At 42.7% G+C, this 22,484-nt stretch overlaps 1 protein-coding gene across 1 annotated transcript in view; it reads left to right on the forward strand.

The window, feature by feature from the left end:
- Positions 1-22,484, forward strand: part of LOC129331770 (deleted in malignant brain tumors 1 protein-like) — a gene marked incomplete at its 3' end in the record, with an annotated part of 28,745 nt that continues 6,261 nt past the window's right edge. The window contains exons 1-11 of the mRNA XM_054982275.1: positions 1-65; positions 895-1,209; positions 1,959-1,979; positions 3,509-3,823; positions 6,980-7,072; positions 12,199-12,291; positions 13,332-13,646; positions 16,903-17,217; positions 19,715-19,807; positions 21,140-21,181; positions 21,310-21,345. Coding sequence (XP_054838250.1) covers positions 2-65; positions 895-1,209; positions 1,959-1,979; positions 3,509-3,823; positions 6,980-7,072; positions 12,199-12,291; positions 13,332-13,646; positions 16,903-17,217; positions 19,715-19,807; positions 21,140-21,181; positions 21,310-21,345 — 1,702 coding nt within the window. The remainder of the gene's footprint in view (positions 66-894; positions 1,210-1,958; positions 1,980-3,508; positions 3,824-6,979; positions 7,073-12,198; positions 12,292-13,331; positions 13,647-16,902; positions 17,218-19,714; positions 19,808-21,139; positions 21,182-21,309; positions 21,346-22,484) is intronic.

A 22,484-nucleotide genomic window follows, 5' to 3' on the forward strand; every position in this document is an offset into this window, starting at 1 on the left:
CATGCGTTCTCAAACATTCTTCTTTTGGATGCTCTTATTACATTCTGCTCTTCTTTACAAATCAGGTATTGTGTCTATATTGCCTAGGCTATTTGTGTCGGGGGTTGTCTTATTACATTTGAAGTAGAATTTAGTTTGAAACTAGCAGCACATCTATTTAACTAAAATAAATATTCAGAAAAATCACTGCATAATAAACCACAATAAAATTAAAATTTTATCTGGTAATGCCATATGTTTGATGTTCAATGGAAAAGGGATAGAAGTTCATCAGTGGAAAAAGTACAGAGGGGTTTTTTTTTAATGTGTTGTGCTTACAATTTGAAGTTACAGGTTTTGCTTAGGAAAAAACATACGTCCTGATTATCAGAAAGAACACATTTGTTCTTCTCTGGTTTACTGGTAATTCTCATGGGCAAACTACTCAAATATAACGCAGTCAAAGCAGGTTTTTCAAACAGATGAAAACCAGATTTCAGAGACTGAAATTTTGAACAGAGGAGCAGATTCACATGAAGGAGGACTGAAAGGAGGACTGAAAAATCAAGATTGATATGTTTCTAAGAAACAGATCTTGATTTTTCAGATTGATATGTTTCTAAGAAACAGATCTTGATTTTTCAGTCCTCAGTCTGTGTGTGTGCATGCTCTAGCACTTGCTCATGGTTTACTGGGCTTTCCAAATTGCACCAGGAAACTTGCTCAGAAGTTTCTGTAGATAGTCAATCCTCTCAGAAGTTAAGGCACAATAAAATTATATGTGTACATTACCCCCATTACCTTTTTCATAGACCCCCAAACCCTCTTGCCAAAATGTGACTTTGCATTTCTGAAAAATAGAGAATAGTGCTTGATGTACTTTACTTATAAACACTTCTTTTATGTTTTGAAAAGGTGCACAGCAAGTACGTCTTGCAAATGGATGGAATAGATGTGCTGGGAGAGTAGAGGTTTTTCATGAAGGAGTTTGGGGTACAATTTGTGATGACCACTTTGATATGAATGAGGCACGCGTACTATGCAAACAACTTGATTGTGGAGAGCCAACTACTGTGGTAGGATGGGCTTATTTTGAACCAGGCTCAGGAGTCATCATGTTGGATGAAGTAAAATGTGAAGGGAACGAATCCCACATCTTGAACTGTTCTCATTCTGACTTTTACAAAAATGACTGCGGACACAATGAAGATGTTGGTGTCATCTGCTCAGGTAATGTCTTCTTTTACTTTCAAATAATGCAGGACTTTTACAACGGCAAACAAACACCAGCTATATCAAGATATGATGTTGCAATCAGAATGCCTACAAACAAAGCAACTATTGAATGTGTAGTACACCTTCATTTATTCAACTGGTTGGGAAAGATGTTAAAAATATTTAGACAATAAGAAGTTGGATAAACAGGAATGTAATTTAGATGGTGTTATGCTAGCATACAGAACAAATTAATATGAAAAACTGGAAGAGCTGAACAAGTAAGGATCAGATAATGCAGTTTCTAATATACATGGCAAGCATGTTCAGTACTACAGATTCAAATCTTTTCTGGTTAAAAAAGTTTAAATAAATCAAGAAAGCAAATGTACTTACACAACACTCAAAGTGATAGATTCCTGCATCTTACTATATCTTGAATTGTGCTATTACAGACTAGTTAAACTATTATTACTATTAACTGAGAACTTGTTAACCATTCATAAAGAAGAACATGTAAGCAAGAGACAGCTATTGAAATATTATGGTTCAGCAGCATGCCTAGTTATTACATACTGCTGTTAATCTGGGTATCACTCACCAACCCAGCTGAATTCCACAGGATACAGAGTTGTGAGGTTGCAAATTATCTCAGGGCTTCATACTTAACTAAGAGAATAGTTAACATGTATGAACACAATAATTTGTACAAAGATACAATTCAGTAGCAGTACAAATAGTAATTTCTGTTTCTGAATTTGCAGAAGCTGGACGTCAACCAACAGGTGAGTTTATTTATGGAAGGTTAAGAAAAATCAATTTATAATATAAAACAAGTGGGAGCCTGCAAGAACTTGTAGGGGGGAATCTTATTTTCCCCTCCCACCTCATGTCCTTTTTCCCTTCCTTGTCCCCCATAGCCTCTCTCCTTTTCCTGCTTCCTTCTCTCCTTCCCACCCACTTTTATCTGCCCCTTTGTCTTCACCTTCCACCTCTCCCACCAGCCTCTCTCTAGGTTTGCCATTCCCCCAGTGGGGATGACAGATTCCCTTCTCCCAGCCTCTTCCCCCACCCCACTACTCATCTGCCAGCATGGGGAAAGGCATGGCAATGGGCCTCCTGGGGTGTGCTCCCGGTGCAGTGTAATGATGTCACTCCCAGGAGTGGCGTGATCATGCAGGCCCCAGGAGCGCTCCCAGGCTTCGTGCCAGCCAAATCAGCCAATTTGGGGGCCCAAATCAGCCTGATGTGAAGCCCGGGAGCATTCCTGGGGCCTGCACAATGATGTCACTCCTGGAAGTGATGTCATCGTGCCGGACCGGGAGCATGTGCACAGTTTGCATGTGCCTGAAGACATCAAAAAAGTAAGTGCCTGGTCTTCCCCTCCCACCAGGAGGGTATGGAAACCTGGCAACCCTCACTCTCCTCTATGGCCCAGTTGTGTAGTGCCAGCTGAGCCATGCCCAGCTGTATGGTGGGGAACCTGCAAGGACTTGCAAAGGGAATTTTCTGTTCTTCTTCCCCCTCTCCATTGGGAGGTGGGGCCATGAGTGGTCAAGGTCCTCCAGTGTGGGGCCTGGGACCTCTGGCCCTATTGCCCATTGGCTAAGATCACCCTGTACCCTACCCTGCCTTTACAAGTATACTCAAAATTGTAATTAACACCCCATTTCTAAGCACCCTGTTCTAAGCACATTACATGGAAGTAGGGTTGCCAACTCTAGGCTGGGAAATATGTGGACATGTTGGAGGTGAGTCAGGAGAAAGTTGATTTGGGGGAGGGACCTCGGCAGGATATAACCAGAATTTATCCTCCAAAGCAGGAATTTTCTCCAGGGCAATTGATCTTTGTAACCGGGAGATCAGTTGTAATTCCAGATCTCCAGTCACCACATAGAGGTTGGGAACCTTACATGGAAATAAATTCTTTTGACAATTTTGTAAGAGTGTGTGGTCCCTTTGGAATGGTTCTTTCATTAGAACTGGATGTAAGGTTCTACCTTAGATCCTAATTACAAGCCCTTACTAACCTATTAATATCTTTAAAGGATCCTGGAGAGGGAAATTTGACTTGGGGACTGTGCACCATCAGGCACACATGCACCAACCCCAGCTTCAGTAACCAGCTGTAAGATAACAGCACCAAACTCTGTGAGCTGTACTGCTGAGGTTCAGTTTCCTCACACACCCTGAACTTGACCAAAGTAGAGCTATTGTGATAGAGAGGAGGAGGGGAAATTTCCCCATCTCTCACAATGCCTTGCAATCTCTCCCTTGTAAAAAGATAGGAAGAGCATTGTTGTATGTCTTACAGATTTGTTACCCTCACGTTTGGTTGGTGGAACGCATCGCTGTGAAGGTCGCATAGAGATTTTCTATAATGGAACTTGGAATACAGTCTGTGATGACAACTGGAAGGTGGAGAACACAGAGGTGGTGTGCAGACAGTCTGGCTGTGGTGCAGCCATCTCCTCTCCAGGGGAAACTTATTTTGGAGAAGGCAGCGGAGGGATTCTTCTGGATGGTGTGGACTGTTATGGGAATGAGACCCATCTAGACGAATGTTATCACGAAGGATTTTTCAATCATAACTGTCAGCACAAAGAAGATGCAGGTGTCATCTGTGCAGGTAATTTCCACTGTTCCATGCTGAGCTCATGTTGGTGAGGAGGAGTTTTGTACAGACTTAGCTACAAAATTCTTTGAGGAGTAGGACTTTTCTGCTGTAATGTGTAATAATGATACTAACAATCTCATTCATTTTGTCTTCTGAATATAGCTCTTCTCTGTTAAGTGGTGCTTCATCCCTTATGATTGATTTGTGTTATGCCTGATTATTTCATGCATATGTAATCATTAGCATTTGGGTAGCACACTAGGCTACCAGTTAACTCGCTTCACATACATGTACATAAAGATACATGATTCTATAATACTGTTGAGGTTATTTATTCACTGCTTTAAAATGCCAATTTAATTTAATTTAATTCATTCAATTTATACACCGCCCTCCCCACACCAGCGGGCTCAGGGCAGATCACAACAAAACTTAAAACACATTGCACAATTCAACCATTATTACCATTAAAAGTATAAAATACTACATACCACAATTTAAAATACTACATCTATATAAATATAAAAACAGGGGCAAGTTGATATTGCTAAGGGGCAAGTTGATATTCCAACGGTATAGAATGTAGACAATCTTTTTGACTGGTACTTGTCTTCCAGTATATATTTTAAACATTATATTCAGAAGAAGCTGTCACAATGTAAAATTGAGGAAGTAAAATAATCACGTAAAGAAGCCTTTGCCAGATCAAAAGAAAATGTGAAAATGAGTACTGTATCTAACTCCCTGCTTGTGCATTCGCCCAAACCCATTTTATGTCAGCTTCCTTTGTCTACATTTTCTGTTCCAGTCCTGATCCTGAATACATCTGTTTTGTCATATTGTTCATGATCTGTAGGACTGAGGCATGTTTTCCAAAAAGGAGTTGCCCTTCATCAGTTCACCATCCCACTGTTCCCAAGCTAGTGTATCATTGGTTCAACTGGCCTGGTGGGCCAGGAAAGGTATTGCCTTTGGTCATTGAACAATATCAATGGAGCACTTAGTTGCCAGAGCAGCAGGTAGGGGGTGAGGCCTATGACCTCTTGGCATTGGTATTTGCACTTCTGCACTGTATTAGATTTTTTAAAAAATTAAAAACATTTACCTATTTTATATAATAGTGTGCATTATTGTATACCACAGGGGAGCCATCCTTATTCATACTATTGGGACCCAATTTAGCCAAGTGGGGTGGGTGGGAGTGCGCCACACCACTCAGGAGGAACATGCCCTGGGAGGCACATTCCCTGCCTTTTCTCCCTCCCCACTGGCCAAATAAGCTTCTAGTACCCCAGTATTTTCAGTACTTAAAATAGGTGTTGTGCAATTTACAAGGTTGAAGAAAATCAGGCTTCTGAGAGTTACAGGAGAACTTTGGCTCTCTGTCTGCGCCAATTCTCCTAGAAATTTTTCCCAGAGCCAACAAATCGGATCTGAAAATACTAGGAGTTTCAATATATATTGTGAATTTATTCCAAACTGTTTTTCTGGAATGCGTCTGAATATTTCCTCATCTGTTTGAAGTTCTTTTTTTCCTACATCCTCTTTTTTAAAGAAACGAGTGGTATTTTTACACGTTATGTGCAATTTTTTCCCCATATCAATACAGTTTGGGGCAGAGACTAGAACTTCCATGCACTCCGTGAGTTCAGTATGAACAGCAGAAAAGGAAAAAAAACTTTCCTTCTAAACCGAAGAGGAAAGATACTCCCCAGTACCAGTGCAATTTTTAGCGTTAAACTTAAATACTTAAACTTAAATATACAAACTTTCCTCAGAAGGTATAAAGAAAATTTATTCAGTCCTTTCTCTTCTCATCAGTTGTGGAGAGGATTTCTGTATTTGAATATTCTGTGCTGATATTTTGTAGTTGCTGTAACTGTGTGGACTTGATTTTTGTATGCAGTTGTTGCTGAATGATGTGAAGTATTTCATACTTAGAGAACAACCCATTTACGGTTATATGGACACTTCTGGTGTCCTTATGTGGTGATACTGGTACAAAAACCCAGGCCAATCAGCTCTCATGGTTACATCACTCACTATAGTAGAAATCTCAGTACTCAAGAAGAACAGTCATAATTGATGGTTGTTGTGGGTTTTCCGGGCTGTATTGCCGTGGTCTTGGCATTGTAGTTCCTGACGTTTCGCCAGCAGCTGTGGCTGGCATCTTCAGAGGTGTAGCACCAAAAGACAGAGATCTCTCAGTGTCCCAGTGTGGAAAAGATGTAGGTCATTTGTATCTACTCAGGAGGGGTGGGGTTGAGCTGAGTCATCCTGTAAGAGTTTCCCAGGGTGTGGAATGCTAATGGAGGGAGGCTTCACTGTATCCTGAGGAGGTTCTTTTGCATATGGATTGGTACTTGATGTGCTAATCTTCTCTGCAGGGCTATTGTCGGGGATAGAATGTTTTGTTAGCCTGGTGTTTTTCAGAACTGGAAACCATGCTCTGTTCATTCTTAAGGTTTCTTCTTTCCTGTTGAAGTTTTGCTTATGCTTGTGAATTTCAATGGCTTCCCTGTGCAGTCTGACAAAGTAGTTGGAAGTGTTGTCCGGTATTTTGGTGTCCTGGAATAAGATACTGTGCCCTGTTTGCGTTAGGCTATGTTCAGCCACTGCTGATTTTTCAGGTTGTCCAAGTCTGCAGTGTCTTTCATGTTCTTTTATTCTTGTCTGGATGCTATGCTTTGTGGTCCCGATGTAAACTTGTCCACAGCTGCAGGGTATACGGTATACTCCTGCAGAGGTGAGGGGGTCTCTACTGTCTTTTGCTGATCGTAGCATCTGTTGTATTTTTCTCACTTTCTCAGTGAGGAAATTAATCATCTAAACCACGCACTTCAGGCAAATGGCTACTCCAGAAATGAAATCTGAAGAGCAATCAAACCCAGGATGAATCAAACAACCAAGGGAAAACAGTCTCCTACAGGAAAAGTGTTTTTGCCATATATCAAAGGAATTACTGATCAGATGGGAAAGCTTATGAAAAAGCATAACCTTCAAGCAGTGTTCAGACCCACCCGAAAAATACATAGCGATCTGGTAAACTCAGCAATCAGTTACAATCAGAAATATAAAATAAAGATACTGCTATCCAGTTTAAGAAAGCCTCAATGTGTTGACCATTCCTTCTTTCATTTTTCTCTTCATGATCTATAACACCATCAGAAGAAGCTAATGTGACTTCATCTCCCACCCTTCAAGCAGATATTGGGGCTACCACTGTGTCTGCCACCAAACCACCTACCAGTGCTTCCACAGGTATGAAACATTAAGAGAGAGATTTTAGGGAAAATAGAGGACCCAGGAGGCTCCAGTAAGATGAGAAAGCCATCTTCTCTTTCCTGTTACATCAGCAGGATTTCTGCTGACACAACAATCCTGTTGGCAAAGGAGCAGTTCTAGCCTAGTATTTCCTCCTTCCAAAAGATGGAAATTCTTCAAAAACAGAATGATATATACATACTATTCTTGGCAGCATGAACACAGATTACACATATGAGCTCTTGCTGAAGCTGGTAGTCAATAGAGTGGAGTGAAATAGACTGCTTGCTCCATTTTTCCATTTCCCTCGTAGCCTAATGCAGGGATGGAAATAGGGGGTATGCTAAAATAACTGTGAATAGACCTTTCATTCACACACTTCTCTAATCATCTTTAAAATCCCTAATACCCTCTAGCAGTTGCCACTTTATGTGGCAGTGAACTCCATGTATTACAGATGCACTCTTTAATATCCAGAGGAGTTAGCCATGTTAGTCTGTAGTTGCAAAATAGTAAAAAGTCCAGTAACACCTTTAAGACTAACCAACTTTATTGAGGCATAAGCTTTCGAGAACCACCTGAATAAATGGATGTCATCAACATATTGATGGCACCCAATACCTGTGCCTCAAACAATCTAATTCAAAAGTCTTTTAATCAAACAGATTCTGGTTTTGGAAAAGTCGTGCTCAAAACTTGCAAGTTGCTGCTCAGAAAGTAGATTTCTGGCTCACAACACTGCACCTCTTAGAGGAAACATTGCTGCCAGGTAAGAGGCGGGGAGGTGAGTGGGCCCAGATCGAGGGAATGTTTCAGGGGATGGCTGCACCCTGCATGATGACATCACTTCCAGGAGTGACATCATCGCACATTCCCGGGAGCATATAGTAATAGTATAGTACTATATGCTTCATTGAACATATAGTAATAGAGAGTTCCTCCACCTCTTTTCCCAGAAAAAAAGCCCTTGCTGGTACTATAAATAAACCCTAACCTGGATAGCCCAAGAGAGGGTGATTTCATCATGTCTGAAAAGCTAAGCAGAGTTGGCCTTTATTAGTAATTGGATGGGAGACCTCCAATGAAGGCCAGGTTTGCATAGGCAAGCAATGGCAAACTACCTCTGTTAGGCTCGTGCCATGAAAACCCCAGCAGGGATCGCCATAAGTCAACTATGACTTGAGGGCAGGATTTTATTTCCCTATAGATAAGGAATTAAGAGATTAAAACATACTAAATTTACGTTTTTATTGAAAAATCCAAATGTTCATTATGTTATCATCTGACACAATATCCTGATTTTGTTTCTTGCTGTTGGTGTCTAGGGTCAAAGTGTGAAAGGGGAGGTCCAACAAGTATAATAAGCAATAGTTCAGAGATAGTTTCATCATCAACAAAGCTCAGGTTTCGATGACAATCAAATTCATCTACAAAACCCCTTATTTACATTCACCGGAAGAAATATTTTCTTCAAATGCTGCCATTTTTCAAATGTTGCAATTTCCTCGGGAGCATCTGAAAAAAAATCCACAAATTGTTTCTCTTTCACTGAAGTCCTGTAAATGGCAGTCTGAAAATTATTAATCAGACCGCCAACTAAATTAATTTTTAAATAAAACTCAACCTTTTCAGGCAAATATTTTTAATCAAGAACATGGGCACCCTGGACTATGGCCACATGGACAGTTTAGAGCGATTCAGATTCCATTCTGCTTCTCTCGATCTCCACATGAGGAAAGGAGGTATGAGATGCAGAATTGACCTTTCCTAGTCTTTTCCCTGACTTTTTCCCATGTGCACATAGGGCAAATTTTTTGAAGCTGTTGTTGAGTTGCCCTTGAGGTGTCTTTTCTGCATGCCGAAATTATAGTTGCTAACTGCTTCTCTTCCTCACCCTTTTTCTTTCCCTGGATGCTGATATACAGTCCTGGTCACAATAAAATCACAGTAGAAGAGAAATGCTCAAAATTGGGGGCAATACCTCAACTCAGCAAATTTGTTACGTTGGGTGCCGGCCTCCTTGGTCAATGAGAAAAGCTCTGTGACCTCATAGAGTGTGGCTGCCTTCTCTCATTTCAACCAGATTTTAGCCTAGCTACTCATCATGCAGCTTTGTTGCTGGTTGCTGTGTCCCACATCACAGTCCTTTTCTTCCTCCCACCCAGAAGAGGTCATGCCTGGCCCCAGGGAGGTTGCACTGGTGGTACTGTTGTGACCACAGCAGCTTTCTCCAGGTCCCTGCTGTCTGACTTAATTGCCAACTGTTGTGTCCCACAGGGCCCTATCCCCACTGCAGCTTCTGTCTCAGTAGGGCCTAGGGTTGCCAGGCCCCCTCGATCTCCCAGCGGGAGATTGAGACCTGGCTCTTACCTGGAGGGGGGGTGCACGCGCGTGGAGCGCGCGCGCGTGCGCGCGCTCCAGCAAGCATCATGACGTCACTGCTGGGAAGTGACATCACCACGCAGCCTGTTTGGGTGCTGATCAGGCCCATTGTGGGCCCCTGTGGAGCACAGGAGCGTTCCTGCGCTCCGCAGGGGCCCACAACGGGCCCGATCCGCACTCATTTTCGCACGGATCAGGTCCGTTTTGATGAGGATTGGGCCCGTTTTAGGCCCCTGTGGAGCGCGGGAGTGTTCCTGCGCTCTGCAGGGGCCCACAACGGGCCCAATCCGTGCCCATTTTGGCACGGATCGGGCCCATTTTGGTGCGGATTGGGCCTGTTGTGGGCCCCTGCAGAGTGCAGGAATGCTCCCGTGCTCCACAGGGGCCCCGATCCAGGCCAAAACAGGCCTGATCCTGGAGGTTGCTGTGCGTGGGGGTGCACAGCACCACAGGGGGGTGCGCATGGAAGGTGCGCCCCCCCCGCTGGCCAGGTAGGGAGGGGGAGGGGTGGCAGAGTGGGGGAGGGGGATTCCCCCGCCCCCACCAGGGGTCTGGCAGCCCTAGTAGGGCCCCATCTTAAGCCATTGCCACTTCTGACGTCATCTGGCAAAGGGACTTAGTAGCTAGGGTGGGTTTGCCAGCATCACTTTTCCTCCTGCCACCCAGCAGCAGCTGCAACCAACTTGTGGAGGACACCACAGGTGGGGCTAAGGTTGCCAGGTCATGTTACCTCCCAGTGGGAGAGGGGAGACCCAGCACTCACCTTTATTGTGGAGGTCCAGGGCCCTGCATGACAATGCTGTACCACCCTATCAGCATTCCTGTATTCCAAATGGGCATGATTTGGTCTGCTGCAGAGCATCAGAGTACTGCCAGAACAGCCCTGGAGAGCTCCTGAGCTTCACAGCAGGCCAATTTAGGCCCCAAACAGGCCAAAATTGGCCCACTGCAGAATGCGGGAGTCCTGCCAGGAGGGCCCTGGAAAGCTTTTGTCCTTCTGGACAGTGTACCTGCAAAATAGGAGTGAGATGGGACTAAGATGGTTTTCTCCCTAACCTAGCCCCCCCTTAAGTCTCACATCTACCTTTGTACTCTTTTGGGCATATCTGTCCACCTCTCTCAACCAATCAGATCTCTCGGATTCTACCTCATCTTTGGTAGGAACGACCCATAATCGATAAAACTCTGCAAAACAACTGCGACCTTTTCTAAACTTCCCTTATTTGGATTTTAGCATAGAAAGCCTCTCAACGATTTAAGCAGGCAGGCTTAAATTGGTCATAGAAGACCAGTTAATCTGCTATTGTATGTCTTGGCTACCATTAAGACTAACCAATTTTATTGTAGCATAAGCTTTCGAGAATCAAGTTCTCTTCGTCAGATGCATGATACTACTGGACTCTTTTTGATTTTGCTACCACAGACTAACACGGCTAACTCCTCTGCATCTTGGCTACCATTGTTCATAGTAATTTATTTATTTATGTATTTATTTATTTATCTATGACTTTTTGATACTGTTTTTCCTTTTATTCAGCACTTTGCACTTCTGCACATTATTACATTTAATTTTTTTTAAAAAAAACATGTACCTATAGTATATAACATTATTGTATACCATGGGGGAGCCCTCCTTAGTCTTACTATTGGGACCCAAATTAGACAAGTGGGGTGGATGGGAGTGTGCCACACCATCCAGGAGCATGCCCTGGGAGGCGCGTTCCCCCACCTTTTCCCCCCGTTGGCCAAGTAAGCATCTAGTACCCCAGTATTTTCATTACTTAAAATGGGTGTGGTGTAATTTACAAGGTTGAAGAAAATCAGTCTGCTGGGAGTTACAGGAGAACTTTGGCTCTCTGTCCATGGCAATTCTAGATTTTTTTCCCAGAGCCAACAAATCGGATTAGGAAAAGCTAGGAGTTTCAAATATATATTGTGAATATATTTTTGTCAGAATTTGGTTCAGGACTGTTTGTCTGGAATGCATCTGAATATTGCCTCTTCTGCTTGAAGTTATTTTTTTCCTATGTCATGTTTTTTAAAAAATGAGTGGTATTTTTACATGTTGTGTGCATTTCCCCCCCATATCAGTACAGTTTGGGGCAGAGACTGGAACTTCCATGCACTCTGTGAGTTCAGTATGAACAGCAGAAAAGAAACAACCTGTCCTTCTAAACCCAAGAGGAAAAATACTCCCCAGTACCAGTGCAGCTTTTAGCATTAAACTTAAATACACAAACTTCAAGTTCTTATTTTTCCCTCATAAGCTATAAAGAAAATTTAATCAGTCCTTTCTCTTCTCATCAGTTGTGGAGAAGATTTCTGCATTTGAATATTCTGTGCTGGTATTTTGTCATTGCTGTAACTGTGTGCACTTGATGTTTGTATGCAGTTGTTGCTGAATGAGGTGAAATATTTCATACTTAGAGAACAACCCATTTACGGTTATATGGACACTTCTGGTGTCCTTATGTGGTGATACTGGTACAAAAACCCAGGCCAATCAGCTCTCATGGTTACATCACTATAGTAGAAAAGTCAGTACTCAAAAAGAACAGCCATAATTACTTTTGCTATTAAAAACCAAGTTGTTTTAGCACAGGTGTAGTAATCTGGCAAACTCAGCAATCAGTTACAATCAGAAATATAAAATAAAGATATTGCTATCCAGTTTAAGAAAGCCTCAACGCGTTGACCATTCCTTCTTTCATTTTTCTCTTCATGATCTATAACACCATCAGAAGAAGCTAATGTGACTTCATCTCCCACCCTTCAAGCAGATATTGGGGCTACCACTGTGTCTACCACCAAACCACCTACCAGTGCTCCCACAGGTATGAAACATTAAGAGAGAGATTTTATGGAAAATAGGGGACCCAGGAGGCTCCAGTAAGATGAGAAAACCATCTTCTCTTTCCTGTTACATCAGCAGGATTTCTGCTGACACAATAATCCTGTTGGCATAGGAGCAGTTCTAGCCTAGTATGCCCGCCTTCCAAAAGGAAAGCCAGTTTGGTGTAGTGGTTAAGAGAGTAGGACTCTAATCTGGAAAACCAGGTTTGATTCCCCACTCCTCCACTTGAAGCCAGCTGGGTAACCTTGGGTCAGTCACAGCTTCTAGGAGCTTTCTCAGCCCCACCCACCTCACAGGGTGTTTGTTGTTGTGGGGATAATAATAACATACTCTGTAAACTGCTCTGAGTGGGTGTTAAATCATCCTGAAGGGCAGTGTATAAATCGAATGTTGTTGTTGTTGTTAAAAGATGGACATTCTTCAAAAAATAGAATGATATATACATACTATCCTTGGCAGCATGAACCTATGCGAGCTCTTGCTGAAGTTGGTAATCAATAGCGTGGAGTGAAACAGACTGCTTGCTCCATTTTTCCACTTCACTCGCAGCCTAATGCAGGGACGGAAATAGGGGGTAGGCAATGAACACCATCAGACTATTACCTAGATCCAGTTTCTACCTCTATAAACCAGAAGAGTGTCTGGTCCCTTTAAATGGTCCTTTGGGAGGATTAATGATTGTAAAATTACTCCTTAGTTCCTAACTAATTAATGCCCACAAGGATTGTTTAGCAGGCAGGGCATTTAAGAGCTTATAGTATCTTGGAGAGGGGAATTTGAGTCAGAGGACATGTACCATCAGGCACATTTCTACCAACCCCATAATCAACTCTCACATAACAGCATCAGGAGGGGGAGGAAAAAATATAGGCCTTTTTGAGCTGGACTGCTCTGGTACAGTTTCTTCACATACCCTGACCTTGGCTACAGAAGGTTAGGGAAAATTTCCTCATCTTTCACAATGCCTTGCAATCTCTCCCTTGTAAAAAGATAGGAAGAGCATTGTTGTATGTCTTACAGATTTGTTACCCTCACGTTTGGTTGGTGGAACGCATCGCTGTGAAGGTCGCGTTGAGGTTTTCTATAATGGAACTTGGAATACCGTCTGTGATGATAACTGGAAGGTGGAGAACGCAGAGGTGGTGTGCAGACAGTCTGGCTGTGGTGCAGCCATCTCCGCTCCAGGGGAAGCTTATTTTGAAGAAGGCAGCGGAGGGATTCTTCTGGATGGTGTGGACTGTTATGGGAATGAGACCCGTCTAGACCAATGTTATCATGAAGGATTTTTCAATCATAACTGTCAGCACAAAGAAGATGCAGGTGTCATCTGTGCAGGTAATTTCCACTGTTCCATGCTGAGCTCATGTTGGTGAGGAGGAGTTCTGTACAGACTTAGCTACAAAATTCTTTGAGGAGTAGGACTTTTCTGCTGTAATGTGTAAAGATACTAACAATCTCGTTCATTTTGTCTTCTGAATATATCTCTTCTCTGTTAAGTGGTGCTTCATCCCTTCGTGTTATGCCTGATTATTTCATGCATATGTAATCCCTAGCTTGATGCCCGTGCCTCACTATGGTATTTAATTACTTTAAATCCAGTTATAATATTTATGGGTAAGTAACGTTTTGGTTTGGGGGGGCGGGTTGAGTTGGTTTTGTAGTATAATAGCATAGTACCTGAGCTTCACAGTGTTTGAATAAAATGGAGCATGTTGATGCTTAAAACTGATGAAGTGAATTTCGAAATGTAACATTTATTGAAGAGATTTTTAAAAGGAAAATATTGTAGTGCTAGAAATAAAGTGAAAAATATGAACAACCTTATTTTTCTACTGAATGTCATCACTCATCACTACTGTGCCCAGGCCTGCAGGGACGGTCACCTTTCCCTTGGACTCAGGTCTTGCTGGTACTTGCCCACTGCTGCTCAGTGCACCACAGGAGTATGATGTGCATAATTCTTTGCTGCATCTCTAAGTTGCTTTCTCCTTTTAGCATCGGTATATCTTGTACTACGTCTGCCAGGAGGCTTCTTGGGAGCAGTAAGAGGTGATGGCTGCAAGAGGTGTGAGGTTGAGTTGGACTGAGGGAGGGGTGGTATCGTGGGCCCTTTGGCAGGTTCATGTGAGAGGTTCACATTGAAATTACCCCTAGAAAGGTCGTGCACCATCTACCCATGAACATTTAAAAACTCAGCTGCCATACTGACTTTTATATAAAATCCCTTTTCAGAAGACTTGTACTGTCTTTCTTCAACTGTCTGCAGTTTCCTTGACCTAATTTTTACCTCAGAACACAGAGTTCCACAGCTGACCCATCTGCCTGCCAGCCACACAGGAAAGCCAGGCCCCACAGGGAGATTGGCAAACCTAGAGGGGAGGTGTATTTTTACCACAGGACACATTCAATGACTGGGAGTCATTGAATGTGTCCTCCTGAGTACTGCATGTGTCCTGCATACTGTTTAGAATGTTGGGATGATGACTAATCAAGGCCGCATATGCAAATGACCTCAGGGCAGAGTGGCTGAGTTGGCAGTTGGCGGTGAAAGGGAGATGAGCAGCCTCCCAGCCACACAGGGAAGCTGTATCCCTATGGGAAAACACATTTTACCCTTTTTACCCCTTTAGGGGGTGAATGTCTTAAAATCCCTTCTTAGTGAGCCTCTACGACACAAAAGGAACGTCCTTCCCAAATTTCATGCTTCTAGGTCCAGGGGTTTGGGCTGGGCCTTGATGAGTCAGTCAGGACACTTGTCTTTATATATATAGATTAGCATTTGTGTAGCACAGTAGGCTAGTAATTAACGCGCTTCATATACCCTCAGTTCCATATGACACATTTTTCTTGCGCATTCACCTCCATATACTCTGATATTTATTTGTCAAGCAGTAATTGCAAAGCTTTTTATCTAATTTTATACTGTAAATATCAGCTATCACATATGGAGATATCTTCAGAAGAAGTTGTCACAATGTGAAATTGAGGAAGTAAAATAATTACATAAAGAAGTCTTTGTCAGATAAAAAAAAAATGTGAAAATCAGTACTGTATCCAGGGCTTTTTTTCTGGGAAAAGAGGTGGTGGAACTCAGTGGGTTGCCCTCGGAGAAAATTATCACATGGCTGGTGGCCCCGCCCCCTGATCTCCAGACAGAGGGGAGTTTAGATTGCCCTCCGTGCTGCTTGGCGGCACGGAGGGCAATCTAATCTCCCCTTTGTCTGGAGATCAGGGGGCGGGGCCACCAGCCATGTGACCATTTTCAAGAGGTTCCGGAACTCTGTTCCATCACGTTCCTGCTGAAAAAAAGCCCTGACTGTATCTAACTCCCTGCTTGTGCATTCGCTCAAACCCATTTTATGTCAGCTTCCTTTGTCTACGTTTTCTGTTCCAGTCCTGATCCTGAATACATCTGTTTTGTTGTATTGTTCATGATCTGTCGGACTGAGGCATGTTTTCCAAAAAGGAGTTGCCCTTCATCAGTTCACCATCCCACTGTTCCCAAGCTAGTGTATCATTGGTTCAACTGGCCTGGTGGGCCAGGAAAAGTATTGCCTTTGGTCATTGAACAATATCAGTGGAGCACTTAGTTGCCAGAGCAGCAGGTAGGGGGTGAGGCCTATGACCTCTTGGCATTGGTATTTTTAATGTGCCGATCTGGATAAACTATGCCAGTGGTGATATTGATGACTAAGCTTTTAGTCAGGTAGGTTTGCATAAAAAACTAGTAGCTTTGGTAGGCTGCTTGTTAGCAGCAATTAACATTAATTCAGGGAGATATAACTGATGTAGATCAGTCATTAATATACTCAGGGTTGTTTTTTAAAAAATAAATAAAAATGCTGGTACCAGGGCTTTTTTTCAGCCAGAATGCCCCGGAAAGCCACCTTCTCTTTCCTGTTCTGTCAGCTGACTCAACAATCCTGTTGGAAACAGAGCAGTTCTAGCCTAGTATCTCCTCCTTCCAAAAGATGGAAATTCTTCAAAAACAGAATGATATATACATACTATACTTGGCAGCATGAACACAGATTACACATACGAGCTCTTGCTGAAGCTGGTAGTTAATAGAGTGGAGTGAAACAGACTGCTTGCTCCATTTTTCCACTTCACTCGTAGCCTAACGCAGGGATGGAAATAGGGGGTAAGCAAAGAAAACCATCAGACTATTACTCAGATGCAATCTCTACCTCTGTAAACCAGAAGAGTGTCTGGTCCCTTTAAAATGGTCCTTTGGGAGGATTAATGAATGAAAAATTCCTCCTTAATTCCTAGCTAACTAATATCCACAAGGATTTTTTAGCAGGCAGGGCATTTAAGAGCTTATAGTATCTTGGAGAGGGGAATTTGAGTCAGAGGACATGCACCATCAGGCACATATCCACCAACCCCATAATCAACTTTTACATAACAGCATCAGGAGGGGGAGGAAAAAATATAGGCCTTTTTGAGCTGGACTGCTCTGGTTCAGTCTCTTCACATACCCTGACCTTGGCTACAGAAGGTTAGGGAAAATTTCCTCATCTTTCACAATGCCTTGCAATCTCTCCCTTGTAAAAAGATAGGAAGAGCATTGTTGTATGTCTTACAGATTTGTTACCCTCACGTTTGGTTGGTGGAACGCATCGCTGTGAAGGTCGCGTTGAGGTTTTCTATAATGGAACTTGGAATACCGTCTGTGATGACAACTGGAAGGTGGAGAACGCAGAGGTGGTGTGCAGACAGTCTGGCTGTGGTGCAGCCATCTCCGCTCCAGGGGAAGCTTATTTTGAAGAAGGCAGCGGAGGGATTCTTCTGGATGGTGTGGATTGTTATGGGAATGAGACCCATCTAGACCAATGTTATCATAAAGGATTTTTCAATCATAACTGTCAGCACAAAGAAGATGCAGGTGTCATCTGTGCAGGTAATTTCCACTGTTCCATGCTAAGCACTTGTTTTACCTTGATTGTGAGGAGGTTTGTACCAATTACTATATCCCCTATGAAGCAGGATATTGTGTTCTGTATTGAATGAATGAATACATAAGCCCTATATGGTTTGGAACCAACATTCTAGAAAGACTGCCTATGTACATTTCCTTATGTACCTACCTGACCACTGTGGTCATGTTTGGAGGCCCTCCTCTTCCAATATTAGTTGTGTGGCAGCCCAGGAGAGGGGTTTCTTAGTAGTGGCACCAAAATTCTGGGACTCTCTCTCCACGGAGATTCATCTTTCTCCTTATGTTGCTGTCTTCCTCCAGCAGGTAATGTCTTTTTTGCTTCGCTTGGAATTCCTTTAGGGATCCTTCCTCTCTCTACAACATTTTTAACTGTTGTTCTTATCTGGTTTTAAATTGTTTAAATGATGCATTTATGCATTTGTTTTAATGACTTTTAAGATATTTTAATTTGTATGTTTTAAATCTGTTAGCATTCTTGGTAGCCCTGTGAGGGCAGAATGGCAGGGTAAGAATTTTATTGATAAATAATAAACAAAGATAAGTCAATAATAATGCTAACAATCTGATTTTAGGTCGGGTGCATGGCTTAGTGGCAGAACATCTGGTTTCCATTCACAAGGTCCCAAATTCTACCTATGTTATCTCCCATTGTAAGGATAAGGTAGCAGGTGATGGGAAAGACCTTTCATTGAAATTCTGGAGAGCTGCTATGAGTCAGAGTCAAGAATACTGACTTTGATAGATCAGTGATGTGATTCAGTATAAGACAGCTTCATGTGATTTATTTCTTTTTGTTAAAATACATCCTATACAATACATATAATAATATACATCATATACATCATATAATACATCATATATAAGACAGTTGCTGTAGCATAGTGGTTTAGTGATTGGGCTGCAAGACAGCACTCTACTGGTTTGAATCCCAGTACTGCAATGAGCTCTTCAGGTGTCCTTGGGTAAACCACTACTCTTAGCCCTAGCTCCCCAGCTGCATTGTGGGGATAATAATAGCACTGACTTTGTTTGCTGTTCTTAGTGGGGCACTAATCTGTCTAGAAGAGAGGTATATAAGCACACTAGGGATCCCATTCCCCCGATGGGGGTGGGGGATCCCCTGCTTTCAACCTCCGCCCCCCCCCCCCACCTCCACTTACTTGGCTGGCAGGGGAGGAAGGCACGGGAACAGGCCTCCTGGGCATGCTCCTGGGATGGCGCAACGACATCACTGACAGCATCACGCTGCCCTAAGAGCACCCCTTCACTTCTCCACAGGCCAGTTTGGGTCCCAAATGGGCTGAATTAGGCTCATTTGAGGCCCAAATCAGCCCACTATTAAGCACGCACACATTTCTGCACCTGCACGGTGACCTCACTGGAAGTGACATGGCTGGAAATGATGTCATTGTGCAGCTGTGGGGCCGTGCATGCAGAGCGCACACAAGAAACACATGAAAAGGGGAAGAAGGAGGTGAGAGGCAGGTCTCCCCTCCTCCTGCCAGCAGGGTAAGGGGCCTAGCAACCCTAAAGAACACTGTTATAAATATGTGTAATATGTACTCCACCAGGTATGACTCACGATTTGCAATTATTTTTGATAATATCGATTCTTTCATAGGTATTCAAGAATTAACCTTTTATATCATACTTTAAACTTGCAATTAAAATACTTCTCGGCACCACCCACCTCACAGGGTGTTTGTTGTGGGGATAATAATAACATACTTTGTAAACCACTCTGAGTGGGCATTAAGTTGTCCTGAAGGACAGTATATAAATTGAATGTTGTTATTATTATTATATATTCATTTTATATTTCTGAGCTTCTCAGTATTTCTCTATTGAATACACCAGTATTGAATACACCACTAGTATTTCTCAATAAATAGCTTTAAAATGTTTACTGAAGATGTTACAGTACAATTTAACCTCAACAGCATCACCTGACCCATTTCTTAAGAATCTGCCCTATGGGGTTATAGTTGGTATTTGCATACCATATCAAAAGCTCTGTAATTTCTCCAGCAGTGACGAATTACAGTGGAAGTATCAGTACTGCCAAGGCTTTTTTTCTGGGAAAAGAGGTGGTGGAACTCAGTGGGTTGCCCTCGGAGAAAATGGTCACATGGCTGGTGGCCCCGCCCCCTGATCTCCAGACAGAGGGGTGTTTAGATTGCCCTCCACACCGCTCGGCAGCGCGGAGGGCACTCTAAACTCCCCTCTGTCTGGAGATCAGGGGGCAGGGCCACCAGCCATGTGACCATTTTCAAGAGGTTCCGGAACTCCGTTCCCCCACGTTCCTGCTGAAAAAAAGCCCTGAGTATTGCTGCATCTGTGAACTTACTTAAAAATAAAACCACCAAGTATAATTTGATAAAATTTGTCTTTTAAAAGTCTCAAAGTTTTAATTTTATTTCTTTCTTCCTTTCCCTTCTGTTCCTGATAATATCCCCAGAAAAAGTTAATGCGACTTCATTCCCCACCACTCCAGTAGATATTGAACCCACCATGATATCTACCACGAAACCACCTTCCCATGCTCCTCCAGGTATGAAATATTAAGAGTAATTTTAAAGAATTTGCACAGAATAACAATAATATAGTTCAAAGTACAATAAAGGCCGTCGTCACACGGGCATCTCTTCCGTTAAATTTACAGCATATAGCGTCCTACCTGTTATCGGCACAGTAACATTTCTTTGGGTCACCTAACGGCTCTTCGCGCCACCAGCTGTCCACACCGAAGCACTCTGTTCTGTTCTCTCTAACCACGCAGAAGCAGCTCCTCCCCCCCCCCCTTTTTTTATTATTCTGGCGTTTAATTCCTCTATAACGGAATAACAGCATATAAACATTCCGTTAGAGCAAAACATTACGATCCTTTTGTTTTTCCAACTTTGAAATTATATAAATAGCCCTTTGCCCGCAGAAAACTCCCTGTCTGACGTGATCCCCATCGCTGAAGACTCTGCCATGGCGATTGAGTCATTTTTACTTCAGCAGAAAGTTTGCATTGTGTTATGTCATTATGGCGTTATAAGGACATAATAAAATTAAAAAAGGGGGAGTCGCAGGAAGAAATGGATTCTGGGATTGAAGGGAGGGCATAGGACGTTGCGAGGCGAAATACATCGATGTGAGGCATTCACACTGAGGCACAAAATAGCGCGACTATCAAGCACAAAGCAGAAGAGAGAAAATCGCTACAGTGTTGGAATAAGGTGGGTGTTTGCTAGGAAATAGCGCCATTTTAGCGCTAAATAAAAGCCCGTGTGACGACGGCCAACGTGAGAAAGACTAAATGGTATTCAAACAAGGATTATTTATTAAAGAAGAAACTTCTAACAAATATACAAAATTAGAAAAGGATTAGGCCTTTTTTTAAAAAAAATGAAAAAGGAAACACAATTGACTAAATCCTCTATATGAATAATAATCAGCATCAGAGTGTTCTAGATTTGTGCATTTCTTTCATTATTAATTACAAAAAATACAAAAATGGGATGTTTTTAAATATTGTAATTAATATGAAAATGAAACAGCCTATCTAAACAGCCTATAATGATTTTCTTTCGCTATTTTCTGTTTTCTTTCATTACTGCAGTCTCTGCCTCTTTTGGTTTCACTTTTGCAAGGCAGACAGTTTTTTTCCTAATGAGGGCATAGAGACAGAACAAGGTGATAGTGGTGGTTTGTCTGCATGCACAAATGATGCTGGCAAATATTGCCAAGAGAAAGTAATAAAGAATTCTGGATAAACATAAAAATATTGCATACATGTATTTTGTGATTACTGACAAAGTTCTTTATTTGCACAAGTTCTTTATTCGCTCTTAAGATCAACATTTTAAATTGCTTTTCACTGCATTCTTTTATCCAGCATTAACAACTTTACTCAAAACGGAAATGACCATTACTTCTGGTAAGTCTTCAGGCTGAAACTCACATTTACCATTTTTTAAAATTAACTTGGTAGTTTCTAGTTCATGGAAGACAGTCAGTACTGTAAAGAATTTTGACTTGGTTTTTGTTTTCATTTGCTCTTTCTAGCCACCTTACTTGCCACAACAATGCAAACCATAACAGGTACATATTTGTTTCATAATATTTGCATTTCATAGGGTTTTCTTTATCAAAGCCTGATCTCAAAATGTAAGTCTACAATCAGCGATTATCATGCAGAGAGGCTTTGGTTACAACTAGAGATGGGCATGAAATGGGAAAAATCCAAACCATGCAGTTCATGGTTCGTTGTGTTTCATGAACCACAAACCACGAACTTTCACAAACTTGCCCTAGTTCATGAACCAATTTGTTCAGTTTGGAGTTTGTCACTTCCTGAGGCCCTAGAACAGCCCCCTTCACAATCAGAGATGCAAAACTCACAGGGACTCGTCAGCAGGCTCTCCTCCAGCCATCCTCCAAGTATGGCGAAGATTGCATTTCGGATGTCCAAGTTATACACCCCCAAGTGGGTGCCCCTAAAAAAGTTCCATTAGATATAATGGGACCCAGCCATGAATGCCAATTGACTTGTGTCTGGCTCTTGACCAGGGGTGGCATGCCCTCCGGTTTGGCCTGGGCAGTAGCTAGGGCTCAAGGAAAGCCTCCAATATGGAGGGGGGAGGAGGGTTAGAGACACCCTGGATCCCTCTCTTCCTCTGTTGGGACTCTGGTCACACTCTCTTGTCTCTCCAACTCACTCATTCCCAACTACTAATCACTGGCTCCTTGTCACTGCCCACCTTTATAGCCCCCCCTTGGCACCCTCCCCCAGTCAAAGAGATGTTCTTGGGGACACAGGAATATTCTTTTAAAGGACAGGAGGACAGAGACAATCTATGAGAAGAGGTTAATCTTGGGGGAAGGAAAATGTTCTTTGGGGAGACAGGATATTCTTGGATAGGAAAGGACAGACGCAATCCATGAGGGGAGCTAATCTTGGGGGGAAGGAGACCTTGAGGGAACAGCATTGTATTCCATAATGAGGAGCACCTGAGCCTGGCAGTGACCAAGAGACTGGGGTAGGGTCAGAGCCATGATCCCCCCCAGACAGCTCTTGGTGGGGGGCAAAGTTAACTTCCAGTGTGGGAGAACCTGGATCTTCTCTGGTGATGGGTAGCCCAGCAGGGGAAGGTTGACCTTTATGAAGGCCAATTGATCCACCAGGGACGGGTCCAGGCATGAGCGGCAGGAACAGAGCAGGTCTCCCAGGTAGTAGAATA

This window comes from Eublepharis macularius, chromosome 6 (genome assembly GCF_028583425.1).
Source record: "Eublepharis macularius isolate TG4126 chromosome 6, MPM_Emac_v1.0, whole genome shotgun sequence".
Taxonomy (NCBI): Eukaryota; Metazoa; Chordata; class Lepidosauria; order Squamata; family Eublepharidae; genus Eublepharis; species Eublepharis macularius.